Below are 22,798 nucleotides of genomic sequence, written 5' to 3'. Positions count from 1 at the left end.
GCTAACCTAGGTTTAAAAGTTAACAGAAGTATAAATATTTCTTGTATACAAGTAATTTTCACTGCTTTTGTGTTGCGTATTATGAGATTATGCAAACTCAAAACAGAAGGCCGGCCAAACAACATACAGAAAACCTCATCGCAGAGTTACAAAACTTAAATGAAATTTTCGCTTAACCTGGGTTATCTTACTCAGGCTTTGAACAACCCGGCCCAAGAGCTCCGCTTTTAGGCTTGACTAAATCTGTATGTTAAGGTATTCTTTATTAGGGACTTTAAGCAGCGGGAATGCGGACGGCTATGGCGACACCGAAGCCTGTGAGAAGGCTGGAGAGAGAGCGTCATTATGGCGAGAATTCACAAACATTAAGCAGCACCGTCGGAAACCGTGGTTTCCGCACTGTCAAGGTTATGGACATTATTGATATTCGTCCTCTGTTTATCAGGATGACTTCATTGAAAGAAGTTCGCAATTAGCTCTTGATAATCCACGATGAAGGTGTTTTAAACGATGACGAACTTCTACTCTTGTACGATTTAAACTGGTCTAACGATCTCGACCAGCCTTATGATTCCTTTTACTGATTTTAACTTCGATGATTTGAAGACGACGAGTGCCTATCCGAATTTGGCTTCCACAAACGCGACTTGCCCCTTCTCGCTGAATTGTATAGTGAAGTAAATGAACTTATTATCAGCAGATGTTTAATCAGACTGGCACAACACATCCGTGTTCCGACTGATAAAGATCTAAGTAACCCACTGATCTTACGACTGAAAATGAAAACAGCTACACAAGTTTTAATGGTGTCTACCTTTTAGATGTGTTAGAATTTCACCATAATGAGCCATCTGACATTTGAGTACTTCTTGAAAGGAAAAATTTCGGTTCAAATGCGTGTAAGTTGTCTTTATTTCATAATTTTTAGTGTCAATTTTAGTATGCAATTTAATTAGGCTAGTTTTGGGACGCACTGAAATTTTATTTCTTAAGTTTTTGGAATGTTTAATATCGGAGAATATTCTTTGTTTGGGAATTTAAATTACCTCAATTATTCTCCAGTCATGTACTTTTTGTAATTTCTTTGATTTATTTTTGTACTAGCATGACAAAATATTATTAAACTATTAAACTTAAACGGTAAGCTTTCAAAAAGAATATTTCACGGTACTCACATGTTCGCCGACTGGCTTGAGTTCGCTTCAGATTTCTCGACGTTTCTTTAAAATGAAATATCTCACACACCAAGAGAAAACAAGCATTAAAGTTCCTCGAAATTAGTATTACGGGTTATTTAGCGTTGACACAGTAAAGGAAACGAAAGCGAAATCTCACGTTTTCAGACAATGCGAAATGAGCTTCACTCACGTCGGGCCCGAACGCAGAACGTCAACCTGTTTCCCACCAGTCGTTCGCAGTCGACCTTTTGGCTTTTCCCTGGTCTAATGGCGTTCCCGTCGCCGTCCGCGTTGTCGTTGCGTTGTCGTCCCTATTTATAGTAACAACACCGCTTAGCTAAATAAAAAGCTACTTCGCAGGAAGACCAGTCTTAAAATAACATAAAAATACATTGATTAATAAACAAGTTTATTCAGCAAACATACATACAAACAAACAAAAAACAAACAGCCTCACAAACAAACGAACAGACTCACAAACAAACAGACCCAAAAAACAAGAAAACAGACTCACAAACAAACTAACCCCCATCAAACAAACAAACAGACTTACAAACAGACTAACCCCCATCAAACAAACAAACAGACTTACAAACAGACTCACAAACAAAAAGACTCCAGACAAACAGACTCACAAACAAACAGTTTCACAAAGAAACAAACTCAAAATAGAAAAGAAAATCACAAACTCATAAACAAACAGATTCTATGACAAACAAACAGTCACAAACAAAAAGACTGACAAACCAGCTAACAGACTCACAAACAAACAAACATAGTAAAACCCAAAAACAAACACCCAGACTCGAAAATAGATTAAAAACAAACAAACAGACTCACAAACAAACAGAGTCACAAACAGAGAAAAAAATAAAGAAAGAAAAACCCAAAAACAAACACCCTGACTCAAAAACAGACACGCAAACCAAACAAACTAACAAAAAAACAAACTCACAAACAAAGACATACAGAATCACAAACAATTTGACTCACAAACAAAACAGTCTCATCAACAAACAAACAGACCCACAAACAAAGACTCACAAACAAGCAACCAGACTCTCAACAGACTCATGATCAGAGACAAGCAAACAGACTCACAACAAACAGATTCACACATAAAAAACAACAGACTCAAAAACAACTTGAGTAAACAGCCTCACGAGGAAACACAGACTTACAAACACACAAACAAGCAGACTCGCAAACAAGCAAACAGACTTACAAACAAAAAAACAGACTCAAAAACAAGAAAACCTTAAACAGACACAGGCCCACAGACAAACAAGCAGACTCCCAAACAAACTCACAGACAACTGAGTGACTCACAAACAGACACACAAACAAAGACACAAGCAAAAACATACAAACAGACACACAGACAAACACACAAACACACAAACAAACAAACAACAAACATACTCAAACAATCAGACTCACAAACGGACAGACCCACCATCAAGAAAACAGACTTAAAAACAAACAAACAAGCCATAAAACAAACCAAACACAAAAACAAGCAAACAGACCGATAAACGAACAGACTAACAAACATACAGACTCACAAATTAATAAATTCACAGACAAACAAACAAGCAATCGGACAAACAACCAAAAAATGGACTCAAAAACAAAAAGACTGACAAACCAGCTAACAGACTCAAAAACAAGGAAACAGAGTCACACACCAAAAAAATGCAAACGAACAGACTCACGAAGAAAAAAAACAAACTCAAAATAGGACAACAAAATCACAAACTCATAAACAGATTCAAAGACAAACAAACAGAATCACAAACAAAAAGAAACAAATTTAAACGAACAAACAAACAGACTCTTAAACAGACTCAAAAACAAACAGACCCATAGACAAACAGACTCACAAACAAACAAACAGCCAAAGAAACAAACTCACAAACAAGTAGAATCAAAAACAAGAGAACAGACCCACAAACAAACAGTTGAGTCACAAAAAAAACAACAAACAAAGAAAGTAAAACCCCAAAACAAACACCCAGACTCAAGAACAGATACACAAACCAAACACACTGACAAACACACAAACACACTCACAAAAGAAATCAAACACAATCACAAACAATTTGAATCACTAACAAAACAGACTCGTAAACAAACAAACAGACTCAAAAGCAAAAAGACTCACAAACAAGCTAATAGACTTAAACAAGGAAACATATTCAAAAAAGACCAACAAACAAGCAAACAGACTCACAACAGACTCACAAATGAGCAGACAGACTCACAACAAAAAAATTAACAAAGAAACAAACACACTCTCAAACAAACAGATTTAGAAACAAACACAGACTCGCAAACAAGCAAACAGACTCACAAACAAACAAGAGGACTTCGAAATTAACAGACTCACAAACAAGCACTATGGGCTGATAGTGTCTCTCCGCGGATGAACACTATCGCGTCACGTGATCGATTTAAACCAATAACAATCGGAGAAAATTTAGTGGTGAACTATAATCTGTGATAGATACTGAGTGGCTTAGCAGTATCTGCTTGTTAATAAAATGACAGCCCCTTCCTGGCGTTTTCGAAGTGTCTGTGAAGAGGATTTAGTTAAAGTTTTGAACAACTAGTAGATTTATACTAAAACAATTAGATTATTCGCTCTCGATTTCTATACGTGATAGAAATCTCGAGCTCATAATCTAATCGTTTAATAGCAGTCACCGTTCCAACAGGGACGATTAATCCTTCACCTCGGCTGTCTTAGCATTTTATAGAGGTTCGATTGTATTATAAATTACTTTATTTTGTAGGTCTTCAGAGCGCGACCTGGAAGAACACTTTCCGTGCATTTACGGTCGATTGTAGGAAGTGAATTTGAGCTCAACATTACAGATGGAAGTGCACACAACAACAACGTACTCATCAAGATTACAGATAAGTACAATGGAAAGACGGTAAAAACTGCTTCTAGTTGTGTCTTGGAAATTTCTTTCTATTCTAAAGGCAATTCCAAAGTTCCAGCCAATCTGGAAATGATCATAGTGGAAGATCAAGGTACCTGTTAAAGTTACAGCAGTAACTTCTCAAAATAAACGTTGATCTAAGGAGATTGTAGACGTAAAAATTTTATTATCATGTATCCAGGATTGACTTACTTCAAAGTTATACACGACGCTTTGGTTTGCTCCGAATGTTTGAACTGTTCTTGTCTTCTTGTATAAACTGCTTTCTCCTGCTTCGTCTGTTGCTTTTACAAAACAAGTATTCGGTTGCAAAACAGCTAAATATTGTTCCGAATAGGAAACTCTGAATGAAAAAGAACGGTAGATTATTTATATAGGCCAAGAAAAACTGTCTTGTGAAAAGACACTCATTGTATGTTTATTGAACAGAGGTCGGAACTTTCAAGGTTTTTTATAAGATCTTTTTCCGGGTATTTTTATCATGTTCTTGGTTTTATTTCTATGCAGGGTCGCCTCCATCCCTTCTAATATCAAAGAGTACTTTTTCCAACAACTTTAAAACCGGAATTGCAGTATATGACCTGATGGGCTATTTTCAAATTTTTAACACGGTGACGTCGAAAAACGGTGGTGTTGGCCTACATATAAGGCGAGCACACGGTAGACTCCATGTCGTATCATCTGTGCTTGCTGATAACCAAAAACGTGGCGCGTACATTGAGAAAATGTCGGGATCAGTGGTACTTGAAACTGTCACATCCTCGAAAAACCACGAATCAGGAATGGTAATCGAGTCAGGAACGTTATCTTTCTTAATGACTGACAGTCACGTGAACGAGAACCTGGGTGAAGGCTTATACATCTCAAACCCACTCGACTCTATTATAAATATCTCCAACACAGAGTTTCTTCGCAACAGCGGAGGCCAAGGAGTTTATTTCAAGGACTTCCGTGAAGATTGCCAGATTCTTCTTTCAGACATAACTTCACTTGGAAACTCACAGAACGGTGCTTTGTTTGAAAGAGTAAGAACCAAGAGTATGAACGTAACATCCTCCTCGTTTGACGGAAATACGTTACATGGCGTACATGTTAAAGAGGTTTTCACGGGTAGCGTTAATTTGCAGGAAATTTCCACATCTTACAATTTGAAAACAGGCCTGGTTTTCTACCAAGGAGTCAGCAGCATGAACATAGAATCGTGGTCTTCCATTGGTAACCAAATTGATGGCTTTTCCTTAGAGAACCAAGAAGGACAACTGACTTTAAAGGACTGTTATGTTTATGGTAACAAACGGAACGGACTGTGGCTTGTGGATTCTTTTGACGCTCGTCTTCAGTCTGCCCATCTTCAGAACTGCAGTGTTTTGAAAAGCAATCGTTATGGGGTCTTATTTGGTCTGATGTATGGATTTCGACAAGGTGTCGAGGACTATGCTGTTACAGTGGCCAATTCTACAATTGCCAATAACGAGCTCGGTGGTTGCTGGTTTTATCCTTCCGGCTGCAGATGGTACTCTAGTTATCCACGTCACAGAAGCGTTCAACTTTCATTTACCGGAAACACGGTCGAGGGAAACCAGAAATTCGGTATTTACATCTATGGTCCAGAATGGTACGAGCTAAGTGCTGTCTTAGCAAATAACGAGATCAAGAACAATAGTGGTTATGCACTGAAGGTGGCTTACTATGACAATTACTGTTCCGACGATTATTCCTTTCCTGCCCATGTGAGAGTTCTATCCAGCACCTTCCTCAAGAATATAGGAGAATATACTGTTTTCGTTGACTACAATGCTTTTCCCACAAAGCGGTACATCGTCTTCAACAATAACTCATTCATCGAGAACCGAGCCATCCAGTCATTCTCCAGCAGCTATGTTCGTACTAAAACACAAGCAGTTTTAGCCGTAAAAGAAGGGACAATCACCGTGGAGCATAATTCGTTTGTCAATCCTTTGTTTCCTAACGAAATGGCAACTCTCCTTAAAGATCAAGAAAGAGTTATTCAGGCTAGGGAAAACTGGTGGGGCTCAAGAGACGAATGCAAAGTAGAAAAAAGGATTTTTCACTTTGGCGATCGAGTCGAACTAGCACAGATTCAGTACTACCCATTTCTGGATTCCGTTCATTCTAACACAGTTAAGGTCCGTAATGGTACCCGTCGTTTCTGTTTCCTTCAAGGAAATATGTTAGGTGGAACACTAAATCAAACTGTCACCTTACCAAAAGACAGTGACACTTACCAAGTAGTAGGGGATGTCATAGTTCTACCTAATGGCGTCCTTACCATTGAAGAAAATGTCACATTGGAATTTCCATTGCAAGCCGTTTTCATTGTTTTTGGTCAGGTTGTCATCAAAGGTACAGAGAGCAAGAGGGTAAAGCTTATTCCTAAGAAGCCTTTGCAAAAGGAAATAAGACTCGTTGGTAGTCCTGACCCATGGGACGGAACACTTGAAATATGGTTCAATAACACATGGATGCCGGTGTGCCTAGCAAGATATCACTATGTGCCTACTATAGTATGCAGGCAGTTAGGATATGAAGCAAAAGGTTACAGTTATCGTTACTCAAATGGAAAAGAGACCTTTGTCCATAATGTTCGATGTGACTCAGATGAAAGTGACAGTATCATACACTGCAACGGGAACAACTGGATGGCATCATCGTCATGCTCCAGCTATGTCGCGTATATTCGTTGCAAAACTCCTTATTGGAGCGGCGTTCACATGACGATAACACCAAAGAAAAGTGACATCAGAAATGTTGATATAGACTACGCAGGCTTCGCTTACAGAGATGACCTCAGCATCCCTGGTATTGCTCTAAGGGTGGACGTCAATCAGCACAACATCAATGGCGTCTTGGTGAATAATTCTGCCAGCATGGGAGTGCAAATGATGTATCCAGATCCCTTTAAAGTTTCACCCGACATCATAAACTCGACAATAACCAATACTGAGGGGTCTGGAGTACTTCTAGAATCTCCTTTTCTGAGCCTCACGACTACTAATGTTGTAAACACCAAAGGCTACGGGTTTACGTATTATTATAGCTGGAAGCCCCTTAACGACCATGTTTTCAAAATAGCCGACATGAGTGTGAAGAAGAACATCAACGTGTGCTCTGAAAATGACACTTTTATCGATGATTCTAGCGCAGTGTACTACTTGGTTGTGAGAGCAAAAGGCCGCCATGCCTGTGAGAAGGTGATCACAGTTCCACAGGATTATAGCGTTGGAATGCAGTTAATCCACCACGATTTGCGATGGTCGTCAGTGTTCCATGTCTTCAGTGGAACAAACAAGACACTAAGCACTCATTGGGATGTTCACTCATTAAGCTTAAAAAGCCGTCCTCTCTGGAAAGCAAACTCAAGCTCAGTCCTTTTCGAAAGCTCAATGTCCTATTACGATCATTACTTTACCACGGTGCACTTTGTACTGTTTCTCATCAAAGGTAAGTAAGCCATTCTTTGCAGGCTTCTGTTAAATAGTTTTTACAACAAACAACACATATTGGACGAGAAATAAATGATACGTCTTACCTACTTCAGTCATGGACTTAAAGAAGGACAATGTATACCCGTGCTTACTTACAACTGTATTGAAGATTAAAAAATATATATTTTTGCTTCAGGCATCTAAGTGGGTATACCCTTAAGGGAGTTGTTCAGGTAAAATGATCCACACACTTCATGTTCACTATGCGGACATTCAGAGTCATTACACTCCTACTCTGCTGCGTTTTCCTGTTCAGAGGTACTTTGTCACTCAATTGTGCCATAGAACAACATGGAATGTCTCTAAGACATTTTCAACTGTCACTTGATCACTGTTTTGTTTTACAACAATCTCCAAATTTTGCGATTTTTACAAATACATAAGCTGAGACAGCACAGTAACATAGTATAAAGACAATATAACTGATGTGGTTTATTTGGTCTGATCGATCGAAGCCTAAGAATTTTAGTAATGGGATTTTTTCGCTTCAGTTTTCCGATGTCACATGCTAAGTCAACTGCCCTAACAATTTTAAACAAAATTGATGACGCCATGAGGTTGCGGCAAATTGCATGCTTGTGTGTTTGTTTTAACAACTGTTTTTGTTTTAAATGATAGAACCGGACAGAGCAAAGCAGCGGTTGACATCGCCGAAGCTGATCATCTCGAAAAGCAATTTTATCAGCAACGCTTATGGCGGGGTATATTTGGGGGGTGAACACTCAGGAAACGTTCAGATCCAAAGCTCAGTTGTACAAGACTCACCGGCTGACGGCGTCACATCGGATTTTTCACATGTTGAAAACCTTAACCTGTTTAACTGTTCCTTTATTGGAAATCAGGTTGGGATTAGACTTTCTTCGTTTTCGGGCAACGTTAATATTGAAAACACCGACGTTTCAAACTCGACTTCCAATGCCCTTTACATAGTTTCGGATGGTCAGAAAATGGTCCATTTCCTAAACAGTAGCGTCATTCACAGCGAGGGATTTGGAATTTATCTGAAAGGTAATTACGAAGACGCAAGTCTTTTTGCAATCAATAGCTTTTTTGGGTGGAACAAAGCTACCTCAGTTTACTCAGACATTCGTTACGCCCGATACACTCCTGATGGATCACAGGCATCCTTTAAAAACTGTACATTTTTAATGAATCAGGGCCCTGTAGTAAACATCGATGAATCCCCGAAGTTTTATCCATGGGAATTTGAAGGTAACATTTTCATGAACAACACACAGAATTCCGTTATCATGACGACTAGATATACAGATGATCGATTTTCGCCTGGACTCTTAGTTCGACGAAATAAGTTCTTATTTAACTTTTTCCAAGAGAAAGGAGTCATTTATGTTAGAGGAGGCACAAAGGAGTTGATCATTGATGGAAACGTATTCGAAGGAAACTACGGACGGTCTGTGTTTGTGGAAGAACAGTCTTTTTTTCGAGCTCCTGCCGCAATTCAATATAACGTTTTCAAGGATAATAGCGACGCGAACGGAAGCGTTTTAGAGATCAGAAGAATGGAAAACGACGTCATAATTCTTAACAATGTCTTTAAGTTTAACGAAGGACTAAATGTGGTTCTCCTCCATAACGAGTATTTTGTAGGTGCCAAAAAACATATCACTTTCATGAACAATTCACTTCTAAACAACTCAAACACTTGGTCTTCTGGTTGTGAAGTTGAGATCTCAGGAATGAAGGAATATAAAGTAATTTCAATACGCCACAATAGACTTAACAGCCAAAGCTTTCCAAAGGAACTTTGCGTAAATATCAGTGCAAACTCACACACCAGCATTGTGAATGTGTCCTTAAACTTCTGGGGTTATGACAACGAGAATCAAATTAAGGAGAGAATCTATGATGCTGAGGACAATTACGAAAGGGCCTTGGCTGTTTTTATTCCATTCTTTGGCAGCATGGGAGAATTAATGCAAGGGTCAAACCAAAGCGATGGCCGCGAAACATTTGCAACTCGATATTTGGGTGGACGTATTTCATCTAGCCTTAACCTGTGGAGTAAATTCAGCCCTTATATAGTAATTTCCGATGTTACTGTTTTGCCGGACGCTGAACTAAAAATTCACCCAGGTGTCGAATTACAGTTTGGCTCAGGTGTTGGTATGTTGATTCTTGGTGCTCTCTTTGTGCTGGGAAATAGGGAGAATCCTGTAACATTTTCTCTGCTGAAGAGAAGTCAAACGAAAATATCGATTCCTGTTCGTTTAGTGGAAGGCACATTCCCGTGGCAAGGACGTTTAGAAGTATTGCATAATGGTAATTGGACCCCAGTGTGTGTAAACGAAACCATGACATTTGGAAGGAAGAACGCTAAAGTGATATGTGGAAAACTCGGCTATCAAGCGCCTGCGTTAATCATTTATGTCGTTCATTCATCTTCACTTGGTGCAATTTTGAATTGCCGTGGTAATGAAACAGAGATTAACGAATGTCTGTTATCTTTCCATAATGTCAGTGGCAATTCGACTCGACAAGTTGCCTTACACTGCAAAGGAGGGACGCCTTGGGGAAATTTAAGATTTCTTCGCGTATTTCGGAATACTTCTTACCCAATGACATCACGTCTGCAGCATTTAAAAATCGAGCACTGTGGTGAAAAACATGGCAAGAAGGTTGCTGCTATTGAAATGATTCAGAACGTTCCCGAAATGAATCGCGTGTCTATTTCAAATTGCACAGCAGGTGGTATCAAAGTTTTGTTTCCAGAAAGAGAAGTGTACCTGAGAGACATGTTCTTGGTCAATACTGGAGGTTATGGAGGTGACATTTTGATACCAAAACGGAATTTCACCATTGAGAAAGTAACGTCGATGAACAACACACATGGGTTGAGTTTTCATGAGTTGGATGGTCATTGGATTGAAGGTGTTTCCTACGGACAAGTTTTGTTGTGCGATCCAGCAACAAATGTCACTATTAGGGATCGTGATTTATTCCTATACGTTTTTCCACCATTGATGAGGTTCTTAAACCTAGGGTTGCACTGCCATATGGAGGTTAAAACGGACAGAGATGCAGGTTTCGCTCTTCAGCTGCTGGTAATGAAGAATCTTAGGTCTGTGACGATAGAAAACCCTTCTGGAAAGAACATCTTGAAGTTTTCCTCTACAGATATAGGACCGCTCTCAAGACGGCGACTGGTTCCGTGGAATGCTCTCACAGTTTATTTCGAGGGATGGTATTCCAGCGAAATGCTTTTACAAGTACAACGAGTTAAATTAAAAGGTTAGTATACCTTTTGTTATGTTAGCAATTGCATAGTTTAAAAAGCAGCTACGATGGTTCATTTATTTCCTCAGTAACATATTCAGTGAACAATTGCCTGTAATCTTTCCTATTATCTCTGATTATGACTTAAAGCAGTAAACAATTCCTAGCTTAACTGTTAATTGTGCAATGCAATACGTAACTTCCGTAGTCCGTGGTTTTAAGATCTTTTCCTAAACTCCTTTGATTTTTTTTTTAAATTTCACTTTGTCAGATATGCCTTGTACATTTGAGCGAGGTAGTTGTGGATGGAGACAATATCCTGGAAATTATTTTAGAAGCGTCAGCCTGACATTCCAATGGAGATGGCATGACGACTATGATAAGCCTACCGCTATTCCTGACCATACTTTTTCGTACGATGGTAATACAGGTAAGTCGTGTATGATACTGTAAATGTTATTTCATCCGATCTGTAAGGCTAATCGCACATGCAAGCTTGTAAATCATGAAGAACGCTTGTCCTGAGAATCACCTGCAGTAAAAGGCCGCAGTTTTAGATGTTTGTGCTGAGTACAATATTACAATACAATACAATGTAATGCAATGCAATGCAATGCAATGCAATGCAATGCAATGCCATGCAATGCAATACAATACAACATCATTTTATTGTGTAACACAATTAGCTATATGTGAGGTGGGATATCACTTTGCTTCTGTCCCCGTAGGCGCTTAACCCTGTGCTTGTGTTTATGACTCCAGGAAAAAAATACTATTTTAATCCGACTGAGTTCAGTCCAATAAAAATATCCTAAAAGACCATGAATTTCAAGGAGAAGAATAACATAGTAAGATATAGATGAGATATGTAAGGATATTTGGAAGAAACGAGTTCACCTTCGCGTGTTTAGATTAGAGCTACATATACAATTGTTAAGTAAGAATGCTCGTAAGGAATTCTAAATGTCATACGTTCTTTTTTTTATCTCTTTTGTTTACTGGCATTTTGTCTTAGGAAATTATATTTGGCTAGCACGCCGCTGGTATTCGGGATATGGCGCCTTTTCCAGCCCACCCATTTTCAAGGAAAGCGACTACTGCTCCTTAGAGTTCTACTACAGATTTTTGAAAGATTGGTATGGACGGGCATATGCATCACTCTCAGTTTTTATTGAAGAATTAAATGGAAATAGGACAGCATCATTGTGGTCCACAAGTGAGCTCACGACGTACTGGAAAAAGAAAGTGATTAAGCTGCCGCAGACTTCCTACAATTACTCGGTTGTCTTCCTTGGGTACTTCCAGGGCAATGCAATCGTTCTAGTAGATGACATGGAGTTCATACGGTGCAACTTATGTAAGTTGATACACTTTCCATTTGAGGGACGGGGTCCTAGGGTAATGTTTACAGTAATAACTTAAAAAATGGGTTTTAAAATTGATTGAAACACTGGAAATTCTTAAGGTATTGGCCGGATTTATACTACAGACGAATTATCCGATCGGATCTATACTAGGAGACCATTTATCCATCTGAGTCGATTTTTCCGTCTCGGGTAGACGAATTACCCCTCTCAGTCAGATGACTCGTCCCAAGTATAGATTCGGCCTCTGATACATCTTGGGTGAGCAGGAATGGTCGTGGTGAGAGTGCTTGCTTCAAGATTCAATCCCGGCCTGCTGAGTTTTTTGTTGTTGGTTCCCGCCCAGCCCGGAGAGCTTTCTCTGAGTACTCCGGTTTTGACATTTTCCCCCTAAAGAAACAACATTTCCCAATTCCATATCGACCTGGGTAGAATTAGTCCCACATTGAAACCAGCTGGGGCTGATGTGATTTTCTCTGTATATAACGTAACTCAATTTGATTTACACTGTAAAACAACCTTCCGGTAGACCTTGCATTGTCAATTAAGTCGCCTATACGGATTATCGTGACGCGCATTTTATCTTCCATGGTATTTTTACCAAATTAGTTCTAACAAGAGGTTAAATAAAGTAGGAGATATTTATTGCCATATTTAACTAATTCACGCGTAATCTCTTCTGTGCATGGAGTTTTGGTGTTCTGTTTGTAGCCCACGTCTTCACCCATCGTATAACGGAGAGCATCTTCAGCGGTAACTTTGAGCAGGGAATAAGCTACACTTCTACTCAAACCAAAAACCACCTTCTCAGAATAGAACGTAGTAGAATTACGAACAATGACGGTACGTCATCAGGAGCGATTCATCTCAACGCTGCAAACCAAGCATTTGAACTTTTTAACAATTACCTGGCTGAGAACAGAAATGGAAGCATATATTCAAGGGTACAATATGAAGAGTCAGAATCCAATATGCCAAAGAACCACATTCATGGTAATACATTTGATTCCAACAGAGGAGGATCTTTGTTCATGGAAGGAGTAACTGGACTTTATTTAGACGTTAAAGTAACAAATGATTATTTCTCTCGTAATTTTGCTGAGGATCCCGATGGTAAAGTAAACAGTGTTTGTAGAATAGCCAATTTACGAGCTCATGTTCAAGGAAATTTCTTCTACAACAATGTAGGGCAATATGCTTTTGAGTACAGCTATGCTCTAAGAAATGCAACAGTCCTGCACTTTCTAAACAACACTTTGTACAAGAACAGTGCTTTGGGTCTCAAAGTCAATTATGGAGTGACGATCCTTTGCAACGGAGCTGCAGAAATCCACGGAAACGTACTGGAAAATCCTGGCAACCGCTATCAAATAAGTACGACATTGCAGGGAATTCAAGTTATTGCTAATGCGACTTCAAATTGGTGGGGAGAGAGCGTGGCCAATTTGATCGCCTCTCTCATCATGGATAAGAGTAAAGACTACCGACTGTCGTTAACAGTAATGTTCAGGCCGTTTGTTCAGTCTCCACCGCAGAGAGTAATTTCAGGTAAGCTTTGTTTTTTATTAGGTTTTTAAGTCAAGCGTATTCATTGGGCATGTATGAGCGATTTTAAATTGGATGTCGTAAAACCCAAAACTACAGTTGCGACATGCACTGACCAATCACAGGGGACAATGACAATTAGGCAAACCAATCAAAGGTCTAATCAAAGATGTAGCTCATCATGACGCGTGGGAAAGGTATGTGAGTCGAATGACGATTGGTTTTGGTTTCGCTTCTCTGATTGGATGAGAAAAATGGTGCGAACTTTTAAAACATTAACTATAGGCATGGTTGTACAACATTCAAGAGAAAACCACTCTAAACATTATAGGTTACGATATAGCTTTGCCGTCACCCTGCAAAAATTGGCAACCATCTGGAGCTTGATAATTTCTAGTTGAATCAGAGTGATAGAAAACTGAATCCACAGGCTCCCTTGACCATTTTTATGTTGAAATTTGTTATCAATAATATGAAAGACGTAAGCTGAATAACATCGAACCATTGATAAGGGAAGTGCCTCAATGTATTAGCTTACATTAATTTCTGGGTCTTTAACACCAATACAACCAAAACACAACACAATGAAACAAAGTAAAACGTCACGAAGATCAAAAGAAAATTAAGAGGGGAAACACCCAAACAAAAACCCCGCTTTCTTTGGTCTTTTTTACCAGTTTCTTGCCCACCGGAGTGGATAAAGGAGAACGAGCTGTGTTTTTTGTACAAAGGAGGTGCCTTCCGTTTTGTAGAAGCTAAGACATATTGTCAGGTAAGTACGTCGAGTGGCATAAATTAAATCAACTTAAAAAGAATGAAGAAAAAGAAGGTACTTTCTTGATAATCAATGATGATCAATGATCAATGAGATCAATGATGAATAATTAATGATCAATAATCAATGATAAACGATCAACGATCAACGATCAACGATCAACGATCAACGATCAACGATCAACGATCAACGATCAACGATCAACGATCAACGATCAGTGAGATCATGAGCTTGAGATTTGTATAAGGTAATTACTTATGAGGCTGAAGGCCGAATCGCCTACATGGTAATTATCGTCATTATTCATGGGGCATGCAACTTGTTAAGAAGTTGCCCCTTCAAAGGTGGTCTCTTTATGGAACAGATTAAGCTACCTAAGTGACTGGAACTTGCTCACATGCCATCATCTTACCATACGCTTAGTGAAGTTTCAGTTCATGGTATACAAATCTTGTTATGAATCCTTTGCAGAGCTACGGTGGAAATATAATCGCCATGTTTTCGGACGAAGACAAAAGGCTCGTGAAAGATTTGAGACGAGAAGAATTAATGATTTCTTCGGCTGTACCACCTTCCCTGTGGACTATAAAAAGGGATTTCATAACAGAGGTGATATAACTGTGGGAAATTAAGATTAATGTGATTAATAATGTAATTAAGATTTTCGGTTATAATCATTATCTGTGCTTAATGAATGGTGGGATTGGAAAGTTCATATTAGCTTTTAGGATCTCAATTCATAGATTGTGCTTTGAAGATTGCAAAACGCCTACGGACAGCATATTTTGGAAGGTTAAGCACCTGGGCGGAGTTGTTCGAAAGCCGGCTAACACTAACCCAGTATTAAAAGTAGACAGAAGTATATATAAATATATCTTGTATAAAAACGTTTTTCGCTGCTTACACGTATGTTGGCACACTAAATAAACTGCTAAGCTTTGAACAAAGATCCGTCTTGATTGAACGTCGAATCTCACGGGAGATCGAATGAGCCAAACGTGAAAAGTAAAACGACGTTGTGTCAGCCTTGCAGTAGTCTTTGACTTCTCATCGTTTTATTTTTTGGGTAATTTGAGATTATTTAAACTCAAAATTGAGGGACACTCAATATAAACAGGAAACCTCACCGAAACTAAAGATACCAAACTGAAATCAAAATTCTCGCTAATCCTGGGTTAGCTTAAGCCGGCTTTGAACAATTCGGCCCAACACGAATTAACCTAACCCATGTCGGTTTCTGACAATTTCTAGCCAATGTCAGTTTTCTTACTTGAGATTAAACTAACCCAGGTACGTCAGCTTCTTACAAAAAGGGAAATAAGTGTTAAACAGCCTTCGTACTAATTTACTTTTGTATTAGTCACATAATGTCAATAATTATTTAAACTAGATTAGATCTTACATTGTACATTTTTTAATTCTTATTTAGTAATTATTCTTTATTGTTTATTTACACACGACCCCACACGACCCTGCAAGCTTAATTACTTATCGTGTTTAAATAAAGGTTACTTACTTAATTATTTGGCATTCACAGGGGAGAGAATGAAGGGTAAGAGAGATAATCCTCCCTAAAGGCCTTATTCCTAACGCAATCCCTCCCAATGTATTTTTAGATCGCCCCTAGCTTTCCAGCTTTGGAAATCACAATACGGGCTGGAAATAGCCAATCTATGGTCCAAACTTTGCTCATGTGGACAGCCCAGTTGGCTTAACATAGATTTCTATCCTACAAGGAAACATCCACCCTTCTGGTGATTAAAGGAAACGTATTTTTTTGTGCATTCTAATTTTGTGTAACGTTAAATGATTAAAAAAAGTTAAATTGATATTATCGTAGCCTTAAACACGGACAAGCTTCTAAAATGTATTTGCAATTTTCACCGCAGTCCAATAAAGACAATGGAATGTGCTCTGTTCTTGACAGCCATGGAAATATTACAGAATCCCAATGCGATGGTCTTCATCCATTTTTTTGTGTCAGAAGGCCAGGTAAAATATTCTTCAGTTATTTGTAGGTCAAGTAAGATACGAAATGTCGGGTTCAGATCCACACTGTAAAAGGAATAGAGCCCATTACCTTCCTCATGCATCCTGTGATTGAATTAAGAATGGCAACTTTATTTCAGTATCAAAGGTTGAGGAACTACTCTATGACAGCCTCGACAACAGGGGTACAGGAAGTTTACACTAAAGTTGGTTAAAATTAGTTAGTTAGTGTTGGAGGCGCGGTGGCCTCAGGGATAGAGAGCGTGTCTCCGTATAAAGCAGTCCGGGTTCGAGGAATGCCCAAGGACATGTGTTGTGTTCTTGGGCAAGACACTTTACCCTCACAGTGCCTCTCTCCACCGAGGTGTATAAATGGGTACCGGCGACCTTAATGCTGGGGGTAACCCTGCGATGTACCAGCATCCCATCCAGGTAAGGTAGGTAAAGTCTGCATGTGAGCAAAGTGGCCCGTCAGGCCGGAGCTTATCCCGATTTCTGTAGCATGAAGCGACTAGGAGTATTTCTACTCCCCCCTGGATGGGATGCTAGTCCATCACAGGGTTACCCCCCAGCATTAAGCTCGCCAGTACCCATTTACACACCTGGGTGAAGAGAGGCACTGTGAGAGTAAAGTATCTTGCCCAAGAACACAACACAATGTCCCCGGCCAGGGCTCGAACCCGGACCGCTCGATCCGGAGACGAGCGCACTAACCATGAGGCCACCGCGCCTCCCATATCCCATCCAGGGGGGAGTAGAAATACTGCTAATCAGTTCATGCTACAGGAACCGGGATAATCTCCGGCCTGATGGGCCACTTGGCTCGAATGCAGACGTGTACATTACCTAGTCTAGAAGAAGTTATGCTACAGAGGTACTACGCGAAACGGTTGGGATGACCGTTGTGTGTGGATGTTTGTTGTTGCATTGCAGTTTTTTTTTTTTTGTTTTTTGTTTTCTAAATGAAATAGCGCTTACCATTGATGCCGTTTATCCTGACAGAAGACAGAAATGGAAGGAATGAAGCTATTTTTTGGAGTTATCCACCGGCTCGTAACAATTGGAATGAAGTAGTCTTTAATTTTCGTAAGGATTTTCCGGCGTAAAATTACTGTTCCATTTGTTTTACAACCGAAATTTCAGGGACTTTTGGCTTACTTGTTAGCACTGTACCTGTTGTGTTCATTATCACCTTGAGTATATATATGGTATGTTCAAAGTTTTCCACCATTTTGTCCTGTTCTTTCCTGGTAGTCATCCACTGCCCAAACGGTTGTTTCCATAATGGGGATTGCATAGGTGCCATATGTTTCTGTTATCCCGGTTGGACTGGGGAGGACTGTTCTCGATTTCACTGCCACGACTTGCACAACTGTTCTGGTAATGGTAAATGTATGGGTCCTAACGCTTGCAAGTGCTATCCCGGATATTTGGTAAGCTTTTTTTTTTTTTTTTTAATATTCCGTTGTTGACAAAGATCTAGTAGTTGAACCCCAAGTCGTCAGTAAGTGTCAGGGAAAGTTGGATTACTGCCACATCTACGAAATGATACATTTACGTGCGAGAAAACCGAAACTCAACACACAATCAGACTTCATTAGAGCAATAGTATATGTTTGACTCTCTACGACGTCAGGTGCTTAATCATCTAAATTAACAATCAATTTATTCTGGAGTCTGCATCATTATTCATTTATTCTTCTGCGTGAAAATTGACATTGGTCAGACTTTATTTCTTTGGGTAATGTTACCTTGATAAAAAGGGAATTGACCTCTTTTTATGTAGGGTCTTGGCTGCACATATTCCTTCTGCGAAAAGTACGAAAGTTGCTCTGATTGCGTGACAGATCCTTTTTGTGGATGGTGTGACAGCTCGCGTTCCTGCCTTGGAGGTTTTGCTGAAGGACCACCCAAAAGAAGTTGTCCCGATTGGTTCTACTATCACTGCTACACTGTAGGGGACAAGAGCCGCTGTTCAAGAAATATTCCGGTGAGCGAGTGAACTAAAAAAATAGCACACACACATGTAATATTTTATGCATAAAAAAGTCTGGCGATCCTGTATCTTGGTCCGGGAGAAGGGGGTACTCAACGAAGTTTTATACTATGAGGCTCCGCCCCGAGGTCCAACATATTCCTTTTCGTATTCCATTTTGACTTGACAGAAAAAGTACCCCTTTCACGTGCTTTCATGACCGGCCGGTAGTATGAACAAATCGCCAATAAACGAAACCATTTTTTGCCATGTTCATGTTGTGCCTAATAAATTGGATGCACCTGTTCGAAATATCTTAATTAAAGCACTTTTAAATGGCTAAATGGCAGACTGCTACATACCCTTTTATATACCTCGACTCGCGAAATCCCTACCCTTTTACATACCTGCAGCCTGAAAAGGTACCCCTTTTGTGCGGAGCCCTCCCGTATAGGCCAACATAGGGACTAGATTCCCCCCCCCCCCCGGTATATTAGTGCCTCAGCTGGGAGCCTATAGTATATCGATTTTTTGTTGCGTTCTTAACTTTCATGTAGGGCATATAATTGTCAAGTAAAGAATCGCGAGTTCCAGCTAGGGAATTGAGACACTATTAAAAACACACACTAAATTGAACTGAACACATCATGATCATGATCATTCTGTTTTTCTTTTTAGACTGTGGACTGTGGAGGTAAACAGTGCAATTTTAGGAATGGAAGAGGAACTACTGAATCCTGTCAAAAATGCCAGGACCTCGACAAATGTTACAAAATCGCAGTAAGAAGTGTTATGTTATTCTTACTGTATTGTTCACTATTTTATGAGATAGCGTAGCATAACCACACTATCACACGCAATGTACGTTAAGCATGGATCATAATAATGCTGCAAACACATGGCTTGGGAAGGTAAACTTCCTTCGCGCGATAAAGCAATTTCTATTGGCAATGATCTAAAGAAATTGATACATGTCTTTGCCATGCATCATCGAGTTACGACCAAGTTTTGGAGAGTACACGAGAAGCTAGGATTGCTCTCGGCCGCGCTTCGAGAAACTCTCGTTCTCTTCGAACTTCGCGCGCCTCGATTCATAATTCGAGCTCGGCTGCATGTTTAAGCTTGAATTAATTAATAATTAAAAAGCCAGAAAAATCTAAGATGACGCGAAGCCCGCTAGACGATCTATAGGAAACTCCTTTTATCCGATAGGTATTCCCTCCTACGATGGCTAACTCTTTTGATGAAAGTTAAAACTAACTGAGATAAAACTGTTAACATTAAATTAGCAGGAAGAAGGTGAATGTAGAAGGTGGAATGAGACTCGCTGTCCTGATGGCCAAGTTAGTGTGGACTATACTGACCCACAGAGAGGCGAGAACGTGAAACTCGCTGAAAATGTGAAATTTGTCGAGGCAAATACCACGGTTATTTACGCCTGTCCGGTGATTACGGCCCAACATAAGGACATTTCACTTGTATTTGTTGCACCGAAAGTCCTAGATGTCCGAGCCGGCGATATACTGTGCAGTCCTCAAGCCGGAGGGATTATGCATAAAATAGTTGCAGAAGTCAGCGATGGTGAGTTTTGTGAGGGTGTCAGGATGGTCATGCACTTCTGGTTCGGAAAACGTAACTTATAAAATGCTTTGAGTGGCGTTCTCGCGTATAACTCGTGGATTTAAGTTGTGTGTGTGTATGTGTCGTGTGAACCACGTGATCAACAATGATTATTTGATTAAAGTTAGCCGTGTTCAGACCAGGGAGGGGTAAGGGTGGAAACCACCCGCGTTCAATTTAACCACTTACAACGTTTTTAATCATGATTCAAATGAAAGCTGCCACAAGTTGCGACTTTATGAGAACTGCAACTGGGAAAAAAATTGGCTCGACATTTCGCTGTTTCCATGGCAACCGTATTTCAACAGGCATGTCTAGTTTTGGAATTTTCTTGTACCATTGACAAAATTCAAATTTTATGCCGGTTCATATATTTTCATTCTTAGGACTTCTTAGTATTGCTTTATTGATTTTGATTGCAATTGCTTCTGAGTCGTTTCTGCTGATTCTTGACGTTCTGGAAAAAATGCAAGGTGGCGGATCCAAATGGTGGCTGTTTGGAAAAAATGACATAATTATGATGTGATATGACGTCATCATGCCATCTTGCATCTTGCAAAGATATTTTTTGATGTACTATATATTCCCTCCAAGTAACATCATTTAGTACATAGTATTAATGTGTAATAAAGTGGTGGAAGGAGGGGTTTGAAATTTCCGTTTCGCCCCTCCCTCCGGTCATAAACTATTGAAAAAATCTGGTCTACATAAAACTTAATTTTAAAAAAAAAAACATGTTTCGTGCCTCATGTTATTTGCCAGAATCCAAAATAAGCTCGATGCAAAAGCAACAACCAAGGAAAGAAACCGAGCGGATCTTCACGCTACTTAAACTTAGTACGCATTTATGGAATTAAATGAAACCTGTTTAGGGTGCAGTTGATGCACAACTGTTTCTCGGGCACATTGAATTCGTTCGTAAACCGGGCGGAACATCTGATAACTGCAAATCCTTGCGCTCTTAAGCTGATTCGGAGTGGAAAAAGGGATTATTTCTTGCAACCATCGAATGATGCCCTTAATCTGTTGTTATTTCGTTTGCCAGGCCCATTTCGAGTGATGATGAGCGCCCCGGCAGGCTTGGAGGAAGTCATTAGGTATGCAGACTTCAAGAAAAAAGCGACGGTGGAGGACGTGGACGATGATTCAACTCTGGAGGAGGAACCGGATGAAGAGGACTTGGAATAAATTATTTCTGGAAACATCACGGTTAACTCGAGCCGTATAATTGTCCTACCAGACGGTGAGTTGGTTCGTTTTCCCTACAGTGTTTTTTTTTTTTTAACATAGATCTTAGCTCTACTTTACTCAGGGATTGATGGAATGCTAAGAAACATGTACAATGTAGGTGAGGAAAAAATTAAAGTAGGCCTTAATTTGGAAGACGTGTTTTCTTTTTGTTCTTCAAAGTAGGTGTGATGTATGCCAGTTGAACTTTTACTGCAGCCATGCACCACCTTGCGAACAAAATAAATAAGCTTCACTCCTATTTAGCCATAAGATGTTGCAGAACGAGAATCCTTTTCTTCAAGCTGCTGACTTGAAACAAAGTCAGGATGTAGAGGAGAACCCGATTCGATAATGAGCTGTCTCCAAAGCCATTCGTTTGAGTATATCTATGGATGAAATTGTGTTATTAAATTCCAGTGTACAAATGTCTTGGGCACACGTACGAGATTGGAAACTCCATTGTTCACTCTTATTACCTGGTGATAGAGAAAAACCTCACGGTCCCCAAGGAAGGCGACATTGTAGCGTCAAACGTGAGTGGTGGGTTCATCGAGACTCTCGTTTCAGTTCATAAAACCAACGACACAGGATACTTGGAAACAAAGTTTCAGCGATGCAACGAGAATTCTCAGTTGAATTCCACCAGGTATAGTGATATTAAAATAATTTTTTTTTGTTTCTTCTTTTTAGAAACAAGTTTTAATACTAGAATAAAGTTGTCATGTTGCTGAATGTTCTTTTAAGAAAGACCTTAAGTACGCGATTTAAATATCACAGAAGTGTGGCATACTAAAGTATAAGCAAAGTGGTCCAAATTATGGTATAATTTCCTGATTATCTCTCTTCCCTTCCCCCAACCCTCCCTCCGGTTTGTTTGTTTGTTTGCTTTTTCTTTTTTGCACCTTGGCACCTAGTACAAAGGACTTCGACCACATTTCACGTTATTAAGTAAAAATAAAGAAAGAAGAACAATGCCGAAAAATCTGCCTTGGCTTGCCCCAAATATAAGTTACTTATAGATAATATGTACATCTATACTTGCGTTCTGCGGAGCCATGTGGCCATGGACTACTAATGGGGCCATAGACTACACATGGAGCCATGGACGACACGCTTGTGTCTACAATAACAAAGCAATGATAAGGAATAATTCCTCGCTTTATCTATTTCTAAACCAACCAGACTGACACAAAGTAGACAGACATTTTCCCAGTCGGTGTTCTGTAGCGGAGGAGACAACAACCCTGGACTCGTGCTTTCAGCAGCGGGAGAAAGAGTTGAACATTTTGCAATCAATGACTCAGTGGTAGGAAGGCCAAGCCGTGGCTACATCGCAAAGGTATTTCCTAAGGAAAAAATGCAAATTGTACTTTGACTTCCATTTGCAATTAATTGACAAATTAAAAGACTAGCAGTTTCTTCTCTTATGTGGCC

The 22,798-nt window shown here is 39.6% G+C and overlaps 1 protein-coding gene across 2 annotated transcripts in view; it reads left to right on the top strand.

Moving 5' to 3' along the window:
* The window catches only part of LOC110059840 (protein bark beetle-like), a 57,803-nt gene that overhangs the window by 12,534 nt on the left and 22,471 nt on the right, over positions 1 to 22,798 (top strand). Inside the window, exons 4-19 of one of the 2 annotated variants that reach the window (XM_089280633.1) lie at positions 3,974 to 4,217; positions 4,634 to 7,588; positions 8,251 to 10,881; positions 11,138 to 11,296; positions 11,882 to 12,223; positions 12,942 to 13,778; positions 14,453 to 14,547; positions 15,022 to 15,159; positions 16,440 to 16,542; positions 17,794 to 17,972; positions 18,326 to 18,529; positions 19,193 to 19,294; positions 19,804 to 20,095; positions 21,180 to 21,377; positions 21,782 to 22,010; positions 22,547 to 22,703. In XM_089280633.1, coding sequence (XP_089136759.1) covers positions 3,974 to 4,217; positions 4,634 to 7,588; positions 8,251 to 10,881; positions 11,138 to 11,296; positions 11,882 to 12,223; positions 12,942 to 13,778; positions 14,453 to 14,547; positions 15,022 to 15,159; positions 16,440 to 16,542; positions 17,794 to 17,972; positions 18,326 to 18,529; positions 19,193 to 19,294; positions 19,804 to 20,095; positions 21,180 to 21,322 — 8,424 coding nt within the window. In that variant the 3' untranslated portion in view covers positions 21,323 to 21,377; positions 21,782 to 22,010; positions 22,547 to 22,703. The other variant, XM_020766566.2, reaches the window with a different exon arrangement.

Source organism: Orbicella faveolata, unplaced genomic scaffold (assembly GCF_042242905.1).
Source record: "Orbicella faveolata isolate gen_17 unplaced genomic scaffold, um_ofav_v1 contig_48, whole genome shotgun sequence".
Classification (NCBI taxonomy): Eukaryota; Metazoa; Cnidaria; class Anthozoa; order Scleractinia; family Merulinidae; genus Orbicella; species Orbicella faveolata.
Note: the sequence above shows the minus strand (reverse complement) of the source record. Positions and strands in the feature narration are given on the sequence as shown.